The sequence below is a fragment of the Mixophyes fleayi genome, chromosome 1 (genome assembly GCF_038048845.1).
Source record: "Mixophyes fleayi isolate aMixFle1 chromosome 1, aMixFle1.hap1, whole genome shotgun sequence".
Taxonomy (NCBI): domain Eukaryota; kingdom Metazoa; phylum Chordata; class Amphibia; order Anura; family Limnodynastidae; genus Mixophyes; species Mixophyes fleayi.
In genome coordinates, this window is record NC_134402.1 from 203,598,792 (window position 1) to 203,622,701 (window position 23,910).

The 23,910-nt window shown below is 38.7% G+C and overlaps 1 protein-coding gene across 1 annotated transcript in view; it reads left to right on the forward strand.

Annotated features, from left to right (window-relative positions):
• The window catches only part of ADGRL3 (adhesion G protein-coupled receptor L3), a 958,921-nt gene that overhangs the window by 289,962 nt on the left and 645,049 nt on the right, over positions 1-23,910 (forward strand). The window contains exon 5 of the mRNA XM_075204791.1: positions 8,226-8,240. Within this exon, the coding sequence (XP_075060892.1) occupies positions 8,226-8,240 (15 nt within the window). The remainder of the gene's footprint in view (positions 1-8,225; positions 8,241-23,910) is intronic.

The window sequence follows — 23,910 nt, forward strand, 5'->3', positions numbered from 1 at the left end:
GGTGCACACTCCAAAATACGTCTATTGATAAATACTGGTCTATGTCCGCTCTGGTCTAACAGATAATAGAGACATGGCCAAAAATTTTGAGATGGCACAAATATTGGTTTTCACAAAGTTTGCTGCTTAAAGTGTTTTTAGACCTTTTTATCAGATGTTGCTATGGTATACTGAAGTAAAATTACAATCATTTCATAAGTGTCAAAGACTTTTATTTACAATTACATTATGTTTATGCAAAGAGTCAATATTTGCAATGTTGAGCCTTCTTTTTGAAGACCTCTGCAATATGCCCTGGCATGCTGTCAATCAACTTCTGGGCCACATACTGACTGATGACCGCCCATTCTTGCCTAATCAATACTTGGAGTTTGTCAGAATTTGTGGGTTTTTGTTTGTCCACCCGCCTTTTGAGGATTACCATCCAGATGAGGATGACTATCACATCACATTACTACTGTCCAATCCTACTCATTCTCAAACTGTTGTGAATAATTGTTGGCACTTAATTTTAAATGTGATTTAACCACTGCTAGTGCCTGACATATTGTCATCAAAGTCTGTAACGATATGACTAAATAAAGAAAACTGAGAAAAAAAAACAAAATCAAAAAGCACTACACATGATATGTAAATAAAATATATATAAATAAAAATGTATACCACAAGTCAAGACTGAGTATATTACTAGCCCAAATAAAGGCTTTAATTCAGTAAAATACTAAAAATTGCAAAAATAAATAATGAATTAATAGATGGCAGACTTCATACTCTGGGATTTGTATAAACAACTTTATTGCACAACACAAAACACCAATAATAACAATCCTATCCATATAACATGATGGGATGATCCTTAAAAAAAATAAAAAAAATGAAAACATTAAATTACATTGAGCAGCAACAGCTTGACGAAATCACTTCTTTCTTATTCATATAAACGAACAGACTCAAAATCCACGAAAACATCTATTTGGAGCTTAACCAAGTCTCAAATAAATCAATTTTATAATTATAATTGTAAAAATGTATCTACTTTTGATATATAACTGAATATCCACAATCCGTTAATGTCAAATTTAATGGTGAAGAGATTAATTCCAATTAGCTATGGCTAAAAGCCTGCAGAACTTTCTATTATGTATTCAATCTTATACTGAATAAAACAAAGAATCGCACTAATTAACAGCTAAAGTGGTTGTTAGGTTAAATTCGTCTTATAACAAGCTGTGGATGATTTACAGCAAGTTTCAGAAATAGATTAGTTGCGAGACTTAGTAAATTGTTAACAAGGAGGGTTCTTTCATAGTAAGTGGCCAGCTTACAGATTCAAATAGAACGTTTTAACCTTTAGTTGTCCTCTGCAAGGTCTCATATGTACCTACTCCTGCTACCGTATGCTGTAACTTTAAATTTCTCGAATAGCGATCACGTGAACAGCATTTTAGCGTGAAGCGACGCTGAAGCCTCCAATACCGCTGGTAGTTTTTCTGACGTGTTTCGTACTGAAGAGGGTGAACTTTCTCAAAGAAATTGCTGCTTTGAAAAGGTTGCTTTTTAAATGTACACTATATGGATAAAAGTATTTGGCCACACCTGTTAATTATTGAATTGAGGTGTTTCAATCAGACCCGTTGCCAGAGGTGTATAAAATGAAGCACCTAGCCATGCAGTCTCCATTTGCAAACATTTGTGATACAAAATGGGTTGTTCTGAAGAGTACAAGCCTGGTACTGTGATAGGATGCCACCTTTGCAGTAGGATGGCTCGTGAAAGTTCATACCTGCTGGATATTCCACAGTCAACTGTAAGCGATATTAATAGAAAGTGAAAGCATTTAGGAACAACAGCAACTCAGCCACAAAGCGGAAGACCACTTAAAATCACATAGTAGTGTCAGCGACTGCTAAGGCCAATGGTGCGTTGTGACAGGATGGACCGCCTATGTCACCCTGTCTGTTGTTGCTGGGAACCGTCTGGGCTTACTTTGCCACCGTTCCCTTTTGTTAGTCCAAACGTGCCCTCTTGCCACAGTAGGAGGGGCTTACAAAGGCTGCCACCACTGGATTCCTTACCGCCATCCAGAACCGGGTTTCTTCTGGGTAACTGGCGCTGCTAGCGTATCTCGTTGCTGGTATACCTGGGCTGGTACTCCTGACCTCTTACTATGGATCAGGGAAGCTGTGGATGGATCCCTTCTGGCCTATCACTGACCAGGGCTGTATGGGTAGCAGGCAGAGTGGTGGTACCGGAAAGCTTGGGTCCAAACCTCAGAGACAGCCGGAGAACGGATTAGATTTAGGGTCTAATCTGCAGGTCACAGGAATACAGCAATACTGAAGATGTTTTCAAGCAGGTCTGTGAAGCGAACATTTGTGATACAAAATGGGTTGTTCTGAAGAGTATAAGCCTGGTACTGTGATAGGATGCCACCTTTGCAATAAGATGGCTCGTGAAATTTCATACCTGCTGGATATTCCACAGTCAACTGTAAGTGTTATTAATAGAAAGTGAAAGCATTTAGGAACAACTGCAACTCAGCCACAAAGCGGAAGACCACTTAAAATCACAAAGTAGAGTATTAAATTGACTGGCAACTCCTGGCCATCTCCCCAGTCCAGATACACTCTTGCGACAGGCATTTCCTTCTCCAGTCCATCTGCCACAGTAACTTTGGCAGTGCGATCCTGCAATACTGCAGCAGGATCAATAAGATGGGGACTCGCAACAGTAATTGTGGCACCTGAGTCTCTCAGTCCTTCACCCTATAGGGGTCCCACTTGGACCGGCTGCAGGTTTCTCCACATGTTTTTGGGCTGGTCTTTTGAACACACTTTTGTAAATATTAGTGGCATTGCAAAGCCACTAATATTTACACTTAGCTATGAAATTCTTAAAAACCTTGCTGTGATATCCTGGATCTTATTTCAGAGGCAGGAGACATACTAGCAAGTCAAAAGGTCTATCTGACATGAATACCTTTTTCAGACAGTGGCCGAATACACATTCCCACAGAGCAACAAAACCCCAAAACAAGCCACTTGCCCACATCACAATACACCAAAGGCTTTGTAAACAAAGGCTCATTGTATCAGATATATACATCAGACACAATGGATTTCCTCTAGAGAGGCTAAACAGAAAAAACACATGTTCTACCCTGGTCTCAGAAATAACGATTTCCTATCTCAAAATATACACAATATTAAATATAAGTGCATTTACAATTTATTTCCTTTAAATAAATTCATACCATAAGTTATTTATATGTGATCCAGTCACATACGTAAAATTCGCCAATGCTCTGCTGATTCCATAGCCGAAGAGTTCCAAACTTCCACTGGCATTAATGTAAGCACAAAAACTGTGCCGCAGGAGCTTAATGGAATGGGTTTCCATGGCCGAGCAGCTGCATGCAAGCTTTACATCACCAAGACCGATGCCAATGAATGGATGGAGTGGTGTAAAGCACACCGACACTCTTCTCTGTTTGGCTGTCAGATGGGCGAGTCTGGATTTAGCGGATGCAGGAAGAACGTTACCTGCCCGACTGCATTATGCCAACTGTGCAGTTTGGTGGAGGAGAGATAATGGTATGGGGCTGTTTTTCAGGGTTTGGGCTAGGCCCCTAATCTCCAGTGTAGGGCATTCTTAATTCTTCAGCATACTAAGTCATTTTGGACAATGGTATGCTTCCAACTTTGTGGCAACATTTTGGGGAAGGTCCTTTTCTATTCCAACATGACTGTGCTCCAGTGCACAAAGCAAGGACCACAAAGCTATGGTTTAATGAGTCTGATGAGGAAGAACTTGACTGGCCTTCTCACCCAACATCAGTGTCTAACCTCAAAAATGCTCTACAGAATGTATGGGCACAAATTCCCACATATACACTCCAACGTCTTGTGAAAAGCCTTCAAAAAAGAGTGGAAGCTGTTATCACTGCAAAAGGGTTACCCACTCCATATTAAAGTATATGTATTGGAAAACAATGTCATTACAGTCCCTGTTGGTGTAATGGTCTAGCGTCCGAATACTTTTGTCCATTTAGTGTATAGGGACCAAGTCAGTGTCATTAATCCATAAATTGAATCGTATTGATAATTTATTGCAAAACATTATTATATCATATCTAATGTATCTTTTGTGATACAAATATTAAACTGATATGTAAAATTATTAAAATAAATGAATAAACTTTTAATACCCAATCCCAGAGTCTTTTTATAAATCCAAAATACCAATCTAACAAATACAAGAATCAAAATGGAGTTTTAAAATTGATTGCTATCAAACTATTCATATATTCTTAAACTAAACATAATCAAATGATACATATCTAAAATAAATATTATATTAAAAGTAATAATAAATATATCTCATGAATAGTGATATCTTAATAGGTCTTGTAGAATATTAATCTCTTTATATATTTATATAACAAATATAAAACCATAAAGGCATTCAATGCACACTCAAAAAATGTTGTTAGACTGAAATGATTCATTGAGACTCTTTGGATGTAGGTTATGCATCCTAAACATCCAGAGGAGCTCCCTATTACATAGTCTCTTGAATGTATTGACCCCATGATTGGTTTGTCCTATTGATTCTACATGCAAACCCTTAAGCTTACTGGATCTCTACCATGTTCCACTATAAAATGTTTAGGAACACTATGGACCTCATTTATAGTCGAACGCAAAGTCTGTGTAACAAGTGTAGGAGTGGGAGTGTGCCGCAGCTTGGTAGGGTATTATGAGTGGCAAGCAACCCCAGTTGCGTCCCACTCATAATACCCTACCGAGCAGCGAGTTAACTGCTTGCGCCACCTAATCCCTGCCGCACAGTTTTAGCCCTTTTTTGACGTGTGTTGTGTCTGCGCCTCACTTTATTATTATTATTATTATCGTTTATTTGTAAGGCGCCACAAGGTTTCCGCAGCGCCGTACATGGTACAAACAGTAGACTATACAGGGTAAGACAGTACAGAACAATAAACATAAAGTACCAGTACTTCAGAAACTCCAGGCAGGCAGATACAGTAGAGACGGAGCGGAAGAACAGGTATGGAGACAGGAGGGAAGAGGGACCCTGCTCATACGAGCTTACATTCTAAGGGAGGGTAAACAGAATCAGGTATATAAGGGAGCCAGTGAAGCAACAGGGAGAGAGAAAGGGGGCAGGGGAGAACCAGAAGAGGTGAGAGGTTAAGTGGATGGTTGGTAGGCCTTAAGGAACAGGTGAGTTTTAAGAGCCCGCTTGAAGGAGCACAGATTGGGTGAGAGACGAATGGAGCGAGGGAGGTCGTTCCAGTGAAGGGGGGCAGCACGGGAGAAGTCTTGGATTCTAGAGTGGGAAGAGGTGATCAGAGTGGAGGAGAGGCGGCGATCATTGGCTGAGCGCAGGGAGCGGGCGGGAGTGTGAATGGAGAGGAGGTTAGAGATGTAAGGGGCAGTAGACTGACAGAGAGCCTTGTAAGTGGTGGTGAGGAGTTTGAAAAGGATTCTGTAGGGGAAGGGGAGCCAGTGTAAGGAAAGACAGAGAGGGGAGGCAGAGGAGGAGCGGCGTGAGAGGAAGATGAGTCTCGCAGCCGCATTGAGTATAGAGCGGAGGGGGGCAAGGCGGGAGCAGGGGAGGCCAGTAAGGAGGAAGTTGCAGTAGTCGAGACGGGAGATGATGAGAGCATGGATGATAGTTTTGGTGGCATCTTGAGAGAGGAAGAGACGGATGCGGGCAATGTTACAGAGTTGAAAGCGACAGGCTTGGGCAAGGGATTGAATGTGGGGGGTAAAAGAGAGAGAGGAGTCGAGAGTGACACCTAGGCAGCGGAGTTGGGTGACAGAGGAGATAGTGGAGTTGTTAACAACGATAGAGAGGTCATGGTGGGAAGGGAGCCTCACTTCGTCTAGGATTTACTTACATGGTCACGCCTTCACAATTCCGCATTCCACCCATTCTCTCGTAGTGCGCCGCAAGCTGTCGCAAGTGTTATTTGCGTCCAAGATGCAGGCGGATATGGTGCTTGCTGCACATGCGTGATAGTGTTTTTTTATTCGCTTTGCCTAAAACGGACTGTGCATCCACCTCTAAATGACGTCCTATGTGTATTTAATTTTCTCATTATATTTCTTTTGTGTTCCATAAATCTCAGCTTAAGGTATCAAGTCCTCCCAATATATTGTTGTTTACCAGGACACTTTTTAAGGTAGACTACATACATAGTTTCACAATTAATACATTCTTGGATTTTAAAAGTCTTCTTTGTTACATTAGAAGTAATCTCTGGTACTCTACTAGAAATATAATTACATGTTGTACATATATGGTGTTTACATTTATAGCTTCCCAAATTGCATACTGGGAGCCATGTATTTATTTGTCTACTTTCATGATTAGTCTGAGAGAAGATTTTTTTTTCATCTTTTAATGCACTAGGGCCAATAATATTTTTAAGATTCTAATTTTTTTGAAAAATCATATCTGGTCACTCCCCTATCAAAGGTTTCAAAATATGACCTTGTTTCAATATTGAGAAGTTCTTATTCAAAATGCTTTTTATAAGAGAGAATGCAGTAATAAACTTAGGCGCAAATTAATGGAATAAATGTGTCTCTGACCCTTATGTTTTGTCTCTTTTTCTAGAAATAGAGACACTCCTCTTACCAAAATCATGGAGAAACTTTATAGATTGTTACACAAATATCAACTTTAAATTTCTGTGAACAAAAAGCTATCAAGTATTTGTGTGCTACATGAAAAACAGTCAGTATTCAACTTATGTGCAAAACAGAATACTAATTTGCACGGTTTTGTCCAGGAGACTGAAATAAGAAGTTTCTTAAGTTAAGATCCTTAATGAATCAGGCCCTCCATTATTAACTGACTTTGTGTGTTTTGACTACCAAGGGAAGTTGTTTGTTGGATTTGCTCTAGTGTAAATGTGATTCTTATTGCTTGAAATTGTTCTGGGACCCTAATGTCGGTGTACCATTTTCTCTGAGGCAGTTCTCATTTACACTGTGTATTGCATATACAACAATAATGACAATCAAGGTATCACAAAAACAGAATCTGGTATTCTGCTTTGGATCAAGGCAGACAAGTTTGCCCATTTGCTTTAGGTTATAGTTATATTTCCAAATTGATATTGCGGTTTTTATGATGTTATATGTGGCATGAAGCTTTTTTTCTCAGCACCAGAATCTGATTTTAATGTATTTTGGTAGATTAAAATCTAGAAATACCTATAATATATGGGATTTTGTGAAGTTTTTTCAAAGTTTTCCTTAGTCTTTCGTTGCCCATAGTATAATCTTACAATCTATGCTATTCCATGAATTATTTCTGTTTCGTTGAGATTTTTCTTACATTTTCTGCATAGTTTTAAGCAGTATGGTGTTCAGAGAACATGGGTGATGGTTTATTTGGTAAGTTTAAACTTTCATATGTCATGACTTACCAGACTTACAAGTGTTATGAGTGATGCAGGAACAGCTTTCATTACACAATTATACTGAGTAAGTGGACAATTATGTATCAGTCTTGTTTGATGTCAGTTTATATGATTACAGATTTTATGCACAGTATTTGCAAGATGTGTAACAATGTCATATACTCATTGCACTGTGCTTTCAGTTGTTTCATTTTAAGTTATGTTTTAAAACTGTGCAATCATTTGATCTTATTGCATTGTATGCAGATTTGTTAAGCAGTCCTTATGGTGGTGTCACACATGTGCTTTTCATATGTTTAAAACACAGCATTGTCTCCAAAATGAAATATGTTAATTTCTATAAATAAAGGATGTCATAGGAGCGCTTTAATCAAGTGTTTTTTAAACTGCTGACAGCAGCATTTTTGACAAGTTTTCAAAGGAGTCTCTCTAAAATCCCTCAAATTGAAGTACATTACATTGAGCAGACACAGATCAATTGTTAAGTGCTCATTATAAGCTGAGAGGTTTGAAAACACTACACTTTTCCAGCTGTGTTAAAAATGCTATAAAAATTAGGAATTAGCTAAAGCTGGAAAAGCTTTAAAAGAGACTGTGTTATACCACCCGTAATGTATACACATGGAATTAAGTATTGTGTTAACTTAAATATGTTGTTTGTTTTCAAATGCTTACATTCTTATGTTATTTATAAAAAGGATGTCTAGTAACATAAAAAATAACTATTTTCTTTTCTTCTTTTTTTTCTTTGTTGCATCTCCAACTGTAGAAGTGGAACAAAGAGGTAATTTAAATTTTATAGATTTGTAAATATATTTTAATGTTTAATTTAGTCATGACATTTCGATTGTTGTACTCACCAATACCCTCCCAAGTCATCTTAAATTGTATAAGCTACTAAAATGCTAACACGCACATATAAAACTGAGCACACTGATTTGCAATACAAAATGTAAAATTTCCTAAGTTCTGTCAAGCTAAGTTGTAAATGTTTATGAGATGCCTTCTCATATTGAATTCACTTCTTTGTGGGTTTAGTAGGTTTTTAGTTTAATTCATCTTGCAAAATGTTTGTTTGTGGGAGAAGGGTGGCAGGAAGAAAACCACTTGGAGTAAGAAAATGATGGAGTTTGAAGAGAGAAGCCCAACAGGCAGTGGTAGAGAGACAAACAGGGAAAAAACAGAGAGAAGCACAAATGGAGAAGAGTACAAGCAAGAGAGTGTGTGTGTTTTGTCTGACCTCATTATTTTTAATGGTTCATTGCATTCTGTAATTAAAGTAGGTTGTATAGGAATTGGTTGAAGTGGAAATTTAGAAGTGGTGGTATGAAAAATGTAAAGGAATGGAATACCAGCCCAATTCGACCACTGTGTCTAGATATGTGAACTTTAAATATGTTGTTAATAATATATAATGCTCTTATTTGTGTAGTATGGCGGTAGCTAGACATTCTACAATAAGGCCTATTTAAAATAAATAAATAAGCAATTCCATTAACGTACAATACTCTATAAAACAGAATTAGTGTTAATGGCATCATAATTTAGGCTTTTAGAACAAGAAAAAGCATTTTTGTAATTCACTACATTTTGCGACTCCCCTTCCTTCCACCTGAGTCATCTGTTGCCTCATTGCACCTCTGAAGGTACTGAAGGATTTTCTGCTCTCCTAAGCTTTTACTGCAGTCAAATGCTGCTGACTAAGATCGTGAGTCATAATTAAAGTACATTATTATACCAAATGTTGAAAAACATAGCATTGGATATGTAGGAGTTCTATAAAGATAGCCTACTTGTTATCATTCTGATAGAGCCATACTTTTAGTTTACCCCCTTGGCAGCTAAAGTTTTTAATGAATAGATCCAGAATATCTGATATCATTTCAATAGCTGAACACAATTACCACCACAAATTAATTTAGGGATTTGTTATGGGAAAAGTGGATCACACCTTTTCAAAAAACAAGCATTCTACATACAGCAAATTGGCAAGGGTCCCAGATATGGATACAAAGCTTCATGGAATGCTTCAGATTTTTTAAAAAGAATGCATTACATGTTGTCCACAATGGAAAAATAGAACTACATTTAAACACTTCCATAGATCTCTGTTGTGAATTAGGGCTGGACTGCTAGTGTCAAGAACTATAGTTCAAGGCTTGAGGCAACAAGGCATGGGGTTTGTTCCTGGGACCAGTGTTGAACTGGGACATGAGGGGCCCACCGGGGAACTGCAACGGTAGGGGCCCACCAGAGGGGGTGTGGTCAATCACCATAGAGGTGAGATCGGACACTAGAGGGGGAGTGGTCAGCCCATGAAGGACATAGCTAACATAGTGTAGTATATCAAGAAATGTAGTGTATATAAAGAGTGCATAGTCTAGGCCCTGCTCCTTAAATCAGGACAAAGTCTTGCTTCACTAAAATCAGAACAGTTGGCAGACTGTCCTGCTCTCTCTTACCTGTTCTTGCAGCATTCACTATGTTTAGGGGTTGGCTTAAATCCAGTCAAGCCCATGTGTTCCAGTTGTGCATTTAGATAGATGAGAGATTATATATATATATATATATATATATATATATATATATATATACATGTATATATATATATATATATATATATATATATATATATCAGTAATAATAGTGGAACAAATAAATGTTCATAATATGCCACAATGCATATTATGCCACACAGTAGTGCCCAAGTTCAATTTATGCCACATTGTTCAATGTATGCCACAATTAATATTATGTCACACAGTAGTGCCTCAGTTCAATTTATGCCACAATGCATATTATTCCATAGAGTTCTGCCCCCAAACAATATTGTCCCACAGTATACAACCCCCAACTCATATTATTCCGCAGAGTACTGCCCCCAATCCATATTATCCATATTAAGAACATGCTACCCACCCCCAGGTAAAAAGGGAACATTGTCAAGTTAAAAAAAAAAGCAAATATAGAAATTACAATAAAATAAAGTAAACGTGACTTACCTCTGCTCTATCTCCTCTCTGTGGTTGGCTGGGCAGGCTCCAATGTCATGACGTGTGCGACTCTTAATGGTGCAGTTGACTTGCGCTTTGCAAATTTTTGACTCGGGTGGGCCCCACCTACATAGAAATGGGCATGGGCAGATTGTGAACTTAAAGTGGCCTTGGAGAAAAAAGTCTAAAAGTGGCCTCATGTAAGCAGGGCCAAATAAATGGTAGTCGGAGCCCAGTATGTGTGTGCACCCAATGTGAGTGTGTGCGCCTGCTGTTTGTACCTGAATATGTGTCTCCTGTTCTTGTCGCTTTCCCGAACTGTGGCTGCTGGTGTCTTTAGCACAGTTGCTGCTTCTCTGGGTCCTGGAATGTTGGGAGTCCTATCTGGATGAAAAATGGGTACAAGAAATTTAGAAAACTCCAACCAGCCCTTGGCGTTAAATAAATAGTACACACATGTAATAATTTGGCCTCCCTCCAGCCCCAGCATTAAAATAATAGTATTCACTTTGATAAATAGATATATTTCCCTCCAACCAGGCCCGACATTAAATTAATAGTATCTGCATTTAATAAATAAACCTATTTCCCTACCTCCAATCAGGCCTAGCAATAATAGCATTTAAGTTTAATAAATATAACCATTTCACACAACCATCCCCAGCATTAAACAATTCACATTCACATTTAATAAATAGCCCTCCTGCCCAAACTTAGCCCCCATATTCAATTAATAGCCCCAAGCCACCTCAGCATTAAATTAAAGGACCCACCACCTCATCTTAATTTAATAGGCCCCGCTATTAAATTAAATTGCCCCACCATCACCCCACAAATAATATAGCACCCATTAGCCATCACCTACCTCAAACCCACATTACATGACCACATGCCCCCCTGCCCCACCTCCCATTTCATTTATAATAAGCCCCCTTCTGCTCTCATCCCATTTTGCTTATAATAAGCCCCTGTGCTCTCACCCCATTTTCCCTTATAATAAGCCCCCCCGTTCTCACCCCATTTCAATTATAATAAGTCCCCCTGTTCTCACCCCCATTTCACTTATAATAAGCCCACCTGTTCTCACCCCATTTCACTTATAATAAGCCCACCTTGTTCTAACCCCATTTCACTTATAATAAGCACCCTTGCTCTCACCCCCATTTCACTTATAATAAGCACCCCTCTGCTCTCATCACATTTTTCTTATAATAAGCCCCCTCTGCCCTCGCTCCATTTTGATTATAATAAGCCCCCCTGCTCTCACCCCATTTTGCTTATAATAAGCCCCCCCCCCTGCTCTCTCCCCATTTTGTTTATAAGCGCCCCCTGCTCTCACCCCCGTTTCACTTTATCAAGCCCCCTGTCCTCACCCCTATTACATTGCCACAAGCCCCATTGCCCACACACACACACACACACACACATACTCAACACTTACTTACCTTGTCGCGCTTCCTGCACTGCTCACATGGGATGGCACCTGTCACATGGTGTGTGCCCCATGGCACTCCTGGATAGAAAAGGCTACGCACAGAGGGGGGGGAGGAAGTTGGCCACTGCTCGGCTGCTCAACCCCTGGACCCCCTGGTCGGGGTGGGGGATCCATCCCTCCCTCTTCAAAAAGGGGTAGTGGTCTTAAAGCATCGATGCCACCGAATATTTCCTGTTCTGATGCATACGATTTTAACCCTTTTTTGTTTTAGCAAATATTTTTTGGGCAGAATTGGTTAGGTTACTTTTTTGTAACTTTAAGCGGGGCAATACTGGCATAGTCAATATGGGGGACTCCTAATATGATCAGTAATAAACACTGCTGGTTAAATTCATGTGGAAAAATGATTTGCTTAGGTGACATGGCAAGTTTAATCAAAATGAGAATAGAGGAGAATAGCCATGTAATAAACAGATGATAGCGCTAATATAAGAAATATTACTAGTAAAATCAAAAGAGGACAATGTTATATTCAGTGTGGGGCAATGCCGACATACTCAAATATGGGTTAATACAAGTATAATTAATATGTAAGGGCACTGCTGGCATAACCATGTGTGGAGCTGATTTAATGTTGTAGTTAGGTAGGTCTAGAATATAAAATGAAATGAAATCACATCATCATTCACTTGTGCCTAGACTAACATGAACTCCAAGTCCAGCCCTGACTTTCTAGTGTATAGTAATTAACATAATTTGGTGTAAATGTTAAGAAAAATACAGGTATGCCCAAATATGCAAAGTTAGCTTCTATGGACTAGAGTTAAAGGTTGCATTTAATCATTTATCTCCCTCCTATGGGATTTTAATACTAAAGACAGGGTTTAAATTCAGTTCAGCATATAGCACAATGTTTTGTTTTTCAGGGGAATGGTGCTATGTTAAAAAAAATACATTTTTCTGTTATGTACTACTTTTATTTTCTTACAATTTAAGGGTGATTTTAACCATAAGCAGAGCATAACCATTTCCCAAATACTGTTATGATGTCATGAAAGTTTTCTTCAGAGCCGTAACTTAGAATTCTAGTGCCTGGGGCAAGAAAGACAAATGCCGCCCCCCTAGCTCTCAATTTTAACTGAATGAACTTAAAACGTTCCTAAACTGTGCCCCCCTTCAGTGTTGCACTTTGGGTGGTCGCCTCTATCGCCCAGCCCTAGTTTTCTTGCAACTATTTATATGGTATTGTTCATGAATGTGCTCAGCAGAAATATTGGCATGCACAGGATAATGAATGGAACGTGTGGATTGTGAGCATTCCATTGGAATACTTTGCACATGCAGTGAATAGAAACGGTCTACAAACCCATATTGAATTAGCAGTTGTTTGTGATGTCAAGCCTGAAATCAAAATAAATCATATCAAACATTTTTCCACCTTTAATGTGACCTTGCATCCAGCAAAATTGAAAAACAAATAGCAACCTGTCTTTTTGAATAAGTCTTCACTTTGTACGCCTGAAATTTGCATCTTCCTTCTAAAAAAAAGTTCAAGGTTCATCAAATTGCAAGAGGATCTCGTAAGCACAAACTCTTTAGGTCATTTAAATTTCTTCAGCTCCCTTAATATTGCCATAAGCCTCTTAATAGCCTGCTGATGAATTTTCTCCTTATTCTGTCATCAACTTTGAATGGATGTCCGATGTCCGATGGCATGGCCTGATTATCCAATAGGCTGACGCCTGAGGCGCAATTTTTTTTGGGGAGGCACAAAATTATGACAAGGAGAGGCAAAAACTGAAATTAATTTAAAAATAAAAGAGAATAGTTGTTCCCCAAAATAAAAGGAAAACATAGAAGAAAAATGTAGTAATATTTTAACTCTGATGTATTCCCATGGTAAAGGCTGAAGACAAAGAGTCAACTTTGGGTGGGTGCATGAGGATAAGTTAGTAGGAGAGACAAGCACAAGTAGCGTTCATTCATGCCACCGTCCTGCTATACAGTTCTAATTTTAATGAAAATGAGGGACCAAAATTATTTTGACCCGTTTAAAAATCCAAGCGAAGCTCAGTTTCAAAAACATGAAAACGTAAACATTGATGGGAGGGTGAGGGAAGCCGGAATTTAAATTAAGAACAAATTTTGTTTTTGCTTACTGCTTATTAGGTTGGTGTGGAAGGTGTGGGGGAGCAACATGCATATATTGGCCTAGGGCAGCTGAACCATTAAACAGGCCCTATCCCATGGTAATGTTTATATGCCACATTTTCTATATGTATTGAAGATAGCCATAATGTTTAACGGTACACATTTCAAGAATGAAATCCCATTTCATTAATTAATTATAGTGTTTGGCCAAATTTGATAGGAGGCCTTGCTGCCTATTTTTTTTTTAACTATTTATTTTGAAAAATAGCAATGATGTACAGATAAGAATCAACAATTAGTACATTTGGAGGAATAAAAACAAAAACAGAGAACAAAAACAGAGAACAATACACATCATAGGTATATGTCAATGGAGCTGAAAATATTTGAGTAGCAAATATCAGAGACAACAACAGGTTGTCATTAAACAGACAGGTAAGTATAAAATTGTTATCCAGAATACTCAAGATACTATAACATTTTATAACAATATATTGTGTGTGTGGGGGGGAGGGGCACTGGTCGTCACTGAGAAAGAAAGAAAAATAGAACACACTTCCCTTACCCTTATCCTTCCCTTTCCCTTTTAAAGAAGAGAAACAAACAAATATAAAAAGGGGCAATAAAAGTTTTGAAGGAGATTACTACCTAGATACTCTGGGAAGGGAGACAGCATCAAGAGTCAGGTCACCTATGGGCATAGGGAGTTCTTCTCAGGAGGAAGGAGTTGGTACAAGAGGTATGGGGTTATAAGTAAAGCCAAGGAGCCCAAATCTGGTGAAATTTATCATTCTTATCATGTAGGTGGTATGTAATCTGTTCCATCTGGGCAATAAACCAAATATAGGATTGCAGGGCCGCCATAGTGGGGGGTTCTGATTTTGGACTGATTTTATTTCACCATCTGTCTATATATGTATATACTTGTTTGATCTTTATATTGTCAACATATTGTCTTTGTTATATCAACATTGGCTCCGGCCGGAGCATCCATTTTTTACATTATGTTTAATAAATAACATTACCTCTCCTTTTTGCCACACATGCTTTACCTCTAGCGCCCAGAACCTGATATACTACGTATCAACCCTTTTTGGGAGGGTAGGGATTCCCTCCTGTCCATTTGCAGGTTCTAATCTTTGGCTGCTTTATACATATTAAGATAGCGCAACCCACCCTTTTGTTCATCCCAAATTAGTGTTTTGGCTATCTCCCTTCTTTGAGGCCCTTAACCACTTTTTATAATTTAATTTAAATGTGCTACTCTTAACTGTTGTATATCACATCAAAAGCAGAACTAGCAAGCTGTGGGCCCTATTTTCTCCATGGGCCCCGATGCACCGTACCTACTGCACCTATGGTATTAAGAATATTCTTTCTATATTATTTTCCAACTGGTAATGTTTTGAGGTGGATTTTATTTTAAATTGGGGTTTGTTAGGATCACAGCTATTGATAAGCCTTTATAACCAGACTGGTAGAAGACCTATAGCAGCCGACTTTCGCATAAAACTTTATATGTTCGCCGGTACTCGGATGCCCCCAGGACTTATATCTATGGTAGTAGAGGCTTATCAGGATAACTGTGGCACAAGGTAGGGTAACTGGAAGACTGGAGATCAAGGCTGAGGCCAGGCATGGGACGTGGGTCCTTAGTCAGTATAAGGGTCAGTGTGTAGGCCGGAGGTCAGGGCTGGCAGCAATCAAACAGGTCCAAAATTAAAGCAAAGGTCAGGGTCACAAGCAGAGAAGCAAGATCCAATATTCAGGCAAAACGGTCAGGGCAACAGGCAATCAGGCAGGGTCCAAAACGTTCAAGCAAGGTCACAACAGAGAATCAATCAGGAATGTCAGAGAAAAAGTAGGTCAGCAACTACACAGGCAGAACGCTATAACCGGCAGGGAGGCTAAGCCCTCACTGCCTAATATACACAGAATGGCCAATCAAAATGCAGGGAGCCCAGGGAGAAATAATCAGCCTCAGGAGGCCATAATTGAATATATATAGATAGCGCACGTGCCCGGCTAGCAAGCCTTAGCAACGGCAAGGCGAATACCGGAAGTGACGTCCCGATCATAATAGAGACTGCCGGGACGTGTCAGTTGGCACAGAGGGTCGTGGCGGATTGGGGCACCGCCGCGGCTCGTAACAGGGTTAAAACATAATTAAAACATAATTTTACTCACCGAATGGGACACTCTGTGTTAGCCTCATATACCTGCTGTAAAGGATCTTCCCAGGTTAAAAAAATAAGCAATAAAGAGCATAAAAATAATTGTAATAATTGTAATCCTCCCACAACCAGGCCTCACATGACTTTGTACACGAGTGCTATACACCCTTGGAAAGGTCCCAGAGAATAAATTTTGCCCATGACATGTTCTCCTCAAACAAAAGGTTTAACCAAAATTAACCTTTGATATAACCATATAACTGTATCAGACATTGTATTATATACACATTTTGGAGAACTAGCCGATTCAATTTTGGGCTATATTTTTTAGACTTAACTTGTAACTATAGAAATTGTATATTTTTAAGGTTTTGCTCTATATAATGGTTATAAAATAAATAATATATTAGTTCCAAAGAAAAAATCCTATCCTATTCAAATAAAATTTAATTGGCTAAAGTAAAATAAAATGTGAAAATTGATCTAGTTAGTAAGGTAAAGAAACACATCTAAAGTTCGAAAATATTGGAACACACTGGATGTGTAGCAAAAAACATTTTATTTATTATTATTGCAGTACTGTGTTAGCCAGAAAAATCTATGTGATATTAAATACTTTCGTGTCCAAAAAAATTATTATAGGAGTGATACCTTTATTGGCTAACCAAAAAAAAATTCATTATAATTGCTAATATCCATTTTGTTTTTGATTAGCCAATAAAGGTATCACTTCTTTAATACTTTTGACTTTTTTGACACAAAAGTATTTAACATCACTTGGAACACACTGGAACAATTTCAAACACAGTTTTTCAAATTTGAAATATACAATGTGTTACTTTTTTTAAGCAGGAGTTCTTATTTAACTATTGACATTATAAAACCACACTGTTAGTTCACTTTTTTGGTTTCAGATAAAATGTTATTTTAAATAGTAATGTTCTTTCAGTTAGTACTGTAATACTACAAAAGGCTATGTTTGCAGCGAGGAGGTCACTTTAGACCACGTCCGACTCCGTGTCAATTGCATTTTTAAAAAATTTCTAGGCTAGCAGATGTGTTTAATTGAGGGGAAAAAAACAAAAATGGAACAAGCAGCTTTCTGAACAATTCTACAGTAACGCAACCAAATGAAACAAAATCGCCATTGGTTATGGTAAAATTAGAAACAATGAGTTTCTAGTGTCAAGCACATTTACATGCATTTTAATGTTTTATGCACTTCATAAATTGTAAACATGCATGTAAAATATATTTTAAAAACACTTAAAGTATGAGGCCTTAAAGAGTCGGGTCAGGGAAGAAGCATAAACAGGGAGAGGTATATTAATACTGGCAAAAGATTAATACCACTTTCATACTGCCGCCCCGGCAATATCCCCGGGTTGTTAACCCGGGATATTGCCGGGGCACAGGGCAGTATAGATAACAAGATTCCCGGGTCGGGCGGGTTCCTACTGCACCTGCCCGACCCGGGTTTTAGAAAAAAAAAAGTGTTAAAAAAGATTTTAATTAAAAAAAAATACATAAGAAATGTTTACTTAACTTATTTTCAGCCAGCGGTGTCTCCGGTGCGTTGCCGACTGTCAGGGGGACCTCTGGGTACTAAAATGACGTAATTTCTAGTCCATTAGAAGCAGGGTTTTGGGCAAAATGAGGAGGTGCAAAACGTAGCAAAAAGCAGGATTAAAATGCCAGGGAAGTCAGGAACAGATCACAAGCATATTCACAGGGAGACTAGCAGCAGTGACAATTGATGAACTGGCCCAGATTGCTGGGCTCTTAAAGTCTCATTCAGTCTCTTAAAGGCCACACACAGGTGATTAGGATCCAGGAGTAATGATGATGGTTTAACCCCTAGCAGGCAGGATCAGACAAATGCAGTGCAGCATCTAGAGGGGAGATGCAGCTTGAGGCAGATCGTGACAGTCACTCCTACTAGACTCTCCACATGAAAGTGCTTAATGTGACTTGCAATCGCAAATACTGTGGTTTGTAATGTGCCCCAATTTAAAAACTGTCAGTTAGCCACTGAGAGATTTTCTTTCAACTACTCTATATGTGACCTCTGCTTCAGTCTAAAAAGTAAAACTAAAAGTTAATATGGCATTATAGAGGGGAAGTTGAGGAAGATGCTCACTGTCTGGGGCCTAAGGTCTTAAATCTGAGGTACTATGGTCATAATTCGTGAAAACATAGCTGGTAACATTCACCAAATACACATGTAGTAGATTTGATTCTCTCTTCTTGCAATAACTATTCTGAGGTGAGGTGTACTTGATAGCAGGAGGTTGAAATTTTATCTCAATGTTAACTAATATCTCTCTGTTCATGACAGGAATGGCCTTTACAAGAAAAATAATGCAGGAATAGTCCAGTGAACATTAGTTCACATAAGTGTCCAAAACTCCACACTGATTAGAAATGCCCAGGCTGTCCAGAAAAAAACGTTATTAATTTTGGACATGATAGCACCCCATAGTTTTCGATGTGTAGATTTAATTTGTGCAGTATTGCAAAGTTCTGCTGTGTGGATCTCATTATTACAGGCAGTGACATGACATCAGCATTGGTGAAAACTAGTCAGGTCATGGTCCTAGACCGATCCTTGCTTTTCGATTGAAAAGATGACTTGCAAAACATTTATGGATTTTGAATAGTAAAAATAAGAGAATGGACATGCTGGCCCTGATTCATTAAGTGCATGCACAGAAACAAATCATATGCCAGAGAACGCAGCAAAGTCCAATTCATCTTCGAGCGCAAAGGACCCTTTCTATGTTTTGAGAACTGAACGCTTATACGGTAAAGCAGTGCCAAGGTCAAGCACACACAGTAACGTCCAATTCAAGCTTTGAGCATCTCAAAGGTACATGTTTTTCTGACATATCACGTGCACCAGCTACTGGTCTGGTGAAAGTGCTGATTACTAGTGATGAAGGTCGCGTATGCAAGCTAGAACATTTGTAATAAAGAGCAACTGTAAAAATGCATTTTATGTACATTAGACATTAAAAACATCCTACTAATTGTATATTATGAGGGGAGAAAATTAAAAGTAACATTTTTTTGTCTTAAATGTTTTGTCATTAGTGACTATTAGTGGCAATAATTGAATACTTTATTTTGTGTGTGTGTATTTTCTGCTAGAGCAGATTGCAGCTAGGCCAGTATTCATCAACAGACATATCTTTACATCTGCTCCTTGTTGAATATGGACGTGCATACAGGGCCGCCATCAGGGGGGTACGGCAAGTACACCTGTGAGGGGCCCGGACAGACTAGGGGGCCCGGGCAGACCTTTGCGTCTGACCGAGCTCCGGTTTGTCTGGGCTCCCTGGACTGTCCACGCCCCTGAGTCTGACCGGCCGTGCTGCCCCTTCTTCTCCGCGATGCTGCAGCTCCTAGGCTCTGATAGGCTGGAAGCGTGCCATGGTGATGTCATCACTGCGCACCGCACTTCCAATCTGTCAGTGACTGCAGCATCGCGAAGGAGAAGGTAAGTTAATTGGGTATTCATTTGATAGGGGAGAGACAGATAGAAGAGGGGGACATTTACTGTGATGAGGGAGTGGGGGCACATGTATGGCGAAGAGGGAGGGGGGCACATGTATGGGAAGGGGGGCACAAGCATGGGGAGGGGGGGCACCAGATTAATTAGTACTGGGCCCCACAGTTTCTGATAGTAGTCCTGCGTGCATATGCCCGGTTTATGTCTGTTTTTGTTAAAAACGCACAATACATTTGTTTAGCGTGCCTTAATGAATCAGGCCTCCTGTGTTTCTAAAATTTTAAATGCAACTTTACCACTTTATAATGTAGAGTGAATGGCAACAAGCATTATATTGACACGAGAACCTTCATCATCCACATGAAAGGGAAGTCTAAAGCTGGGTACACACTACACTGTTTTCGTCCAATTATCAGCTCAAACAGCCAACATGCGACCGCCCGTTCAAAAGTCGGGTCAGTGTGTGCAGTGACACGATGGTCGAAAGTCTGCCCAAATGGACGATTATTGCCTCATTTGGTTGGTCATACCGTTTAATATTTTCGTTCCAATCTCGTTTCCGCTGTGTAGTGTGTATAAACTTCTGACCGATCCACAACAGTGAGTACGAAATTACAGTCATTGCTCACGACAACATGGCTGTAAAAAGTCGCTAAAGGGACGTCCGCTCTTCCCTTTATCGTCCTAAACAAGGCTAGTGTGTATGCAGTCCATGGACCGAGCGATCGGACCATCGATCGCATGTAAAATCGCTCGGCATAAAAAGTTGGTCGAAATTTCTGTAGTGTGTACCCAGCTTAAGGAAGTCTAAGGACAATTGCAAATAGGGATATATACTGAACAACAAAAGGCCAAGGTCCACAATCGTGTTAAAGTATTTGTTAAGAGTATATATGATTGTATAGAGGTAAGAACATTGTGAGAAAACTTAGTTTAAAATTATCATATTTAACCCTTTTTAAAGTTATTTACAAGACCTATCATGATTAACCATCTTAAAGTTATTTACATAGTCACATAAGAGGTTAAATATATCTTGTATGAAAAAAAATCTATAGATCAAAGTTATTTAAAGACAAATTTTATAGTGTTAATCCATTTTCCCCTTTTCCAAGTTCTTCCCATTATACACATTTACACTATACACATTCTGATAAAGACTAGCTGTTTTAAAGCATTCAGTTCTCTGTCTGGGATCTCTCCTCTCTCTGCCAAAGAGTCGCAACATCCTCCCTGGAGACATCACCTCCATCAACTTGTTCTACCATTTAATACCTAATATAACCATTTTAGTGCCTCACTGAACACCATTAATTTATATTTTTAGACATTTAATAGATCTATACATTAAAAAAAATGCATTTAAAATAAATGAAGTTGTATTTCAGTTTCGTAACAACAAGAATATATGCATTTTTTCAGTTTATTTTTTTGTTTACCCCATCCTAAAGTGTTCTGTCAAAGCCTTTAATTGATGTGTTTCTAATACTATTTTGTAATAGTGTAACAATGAACAGTGTAGGCTGAGTAAAGAGGGCTGATGCAACAAGACGCAGTGATGATGATCAGCCGCACTAGCAAGCTGCTTCTGATTGACTGATTGTGGACTGACCTCTCTAACTGATAGTACTTAAATCATTAGTGTGGCCGCTATATTATATGTATTACTTAATTTGATATCACCAAATAGTACTGCAGGAAAGCAACACTTGTTTGCAAATAATACAATTGAATTTTTATTTGCATTATTCACAATTATATTTTAAATGAAACACGTTGCTTTATAATTTACTACCAACACTAAATATACACACTTGTTCATTCTGACATAAACCTGGCACATATGCTAGTGATGTTCAGCTTGATGCATCTTGAGATTTGTCCGACTTAACAAATACATGTAAATATACATTTTTATGTGTGCATCTTTTAATTATGATCAGGATGTAAATGCGTCCAACTCTACATGAGCCCTTTGTTCTTTGTATACAGTAGCTTATGGTCACATTTGAAAAGTATATCTTAGCCTAAGATGCAAGGGGTTTAGCAGCAACATATGTTAGCCAACTCCCACTCCAATCCCCAGTACATTCTCCAAATCCCCATGGTCATAGTAAGGCCTCAGGCCACATCACCGTAAACACATTGTTTTGACCCCCCCTAATTAATATTTACATTGTATCCTACACTTATGGATTTTATCACATTGTAATAAATAGCATGGGATACAAGGGGTAGAATTTATTAATTAATAACTTATGAATCCACAGTTCATAAAAGTTTCAGTTCTTTCTTTTGTATATGTGGCCTTTAGAGACAAAGGGATGCTAGTCCCATACCACCAAACAAAACCAGTTTTGGAGTTGCTGTTTATCTATTATTTATATATGTCTTTAATGTCATCAATACAGGATTTCATTTTTATATGCTGTGACATGCATGTTTGCTGTGTTACATGGTGCAGAGCTGCAATGATTTCTAGCTTTGCCCTGAATTTTTGAAATGTAACCAAGCAAAAGTGGTTTACCACACTAACTAAGAAGTGATTGGCTAACTTGTGGTAAATGCTTGGAATTGTCTGTACAGGTACTGGCCTTCACTTTCAATTAAGAATACGGTACTTCTGATTGTGCTCTGCAACTCAAGTCGGAGTGGAAAAGAAACTTATGCTGCTTAACAGTGGTTAAAGGGGGGGTTCTGGGAGCCTTATTTCAATAAAAGTCCCTTTACTTATTTGTATGAGTGTATATCTTTAACTATCAAGATTTGATAAATATGTGGTTTAAATCCCCTTTCCCTCATACTGGAAGCAATGATACATATGACTTTCACCTATTGCATTAGCACTTGAATTTAATGTTTTTGTTTTTTTTATTAAGGCCATTTACCAGACGATTAAAATAATATTTCCTTATATGCTCATCAAAACTGCAGTACTGTAGTTAGACAAGAAAGGGGGTAGGGGTAAAACAAAACTGCACAGAGTTTCACGGAATGCAGTCCTTCATGTCTTTTATCTGCCTTTCAAATATTTTATTTTGCCCTGTTACCTCACATATGTATGTACCAAAGTGGGGTGGTGGGTGCACAGAAAGAGAAGATGTGAAATCTGGGCTGCCGATACTTCCATAGGGAGTGCCCCAGAGATTCAGACCAATGAAAGTCAAGTCCTCTCGCATAGTACTATCACCTGTCAGTAAATTAATACTGTCTCTTAGCAGATGGAGCAATACAGGTGCTAGGTTCTGAGTGGACTGGTCCATCAACAGATGTTACAGGTTCTGAACTGACCGATCCATCAGCAGTTGCAGTCATAGAAATGTCCTGGGTTGGCTCAGGAACATTATCAAGATATTTCAAATGAAGGACTATGTTTTTTTAGCTTTTCAATGAGCATTCTTGGTGGCTTCCGCAGGTACTCATTTCCGTCTTTGGCCTTCGGTTTAGTAATCTAAACAATGGTCAGACTAGACAGTAGAAGTTATTGAAATTTTCTCATCCTGTACAAATTTTTAGAGCGCATAATATAACAAATTTATGGAGATATAACAGTAGTCTGTAAATATCATAAGTGCTGTCACAGTGTTTGTGTGAATAGTGTGAGTTAAGCTGGGTACACACTACACTGTTTTCGCCCAATAATTGGCTAAAACAGCCGACATACGACCGCTCGTTCAAAAGTCGGGTCAATGTGTACAGTGACACGATGGTTGGTCATACCGTTTAATATTTTCGTTCCAATCTCGTTTCCGTTGTGTAGTGTATATAAACTTCCGACCGATCCACAACAGTGAGTATGAAATTACAGTCATTGCTCACGACAACATGGCTGTAAAAAGTCGCTAAAGGGACGTCCGCTCTTCCCTTTATCGTCCTAAACAAGGCTAGTGTGTATGCAGTCCATGGACCGAGCGATCGGAACATCGATCGCATGTAAAATCGCTCAGCATTAAAAGTTGGTCAAAATTTCTGTAGTGTGTACCCAGCTTTATGTGGACATCGTCTTTAAACCATGAAGTTCAGCAGTCACAAGGTGTTGACATTTTGTTTGTTTTATCAAATAAGATAATTGGATTAACAACACTTGGAGACACTTTTCACTGCACAAAGTACAAGTAAAATTCTCTAGAGTAGTTAAAAGAGACAATGCAGTGCACAGTGCACTACATTACAATATCTGTTGCCTACAA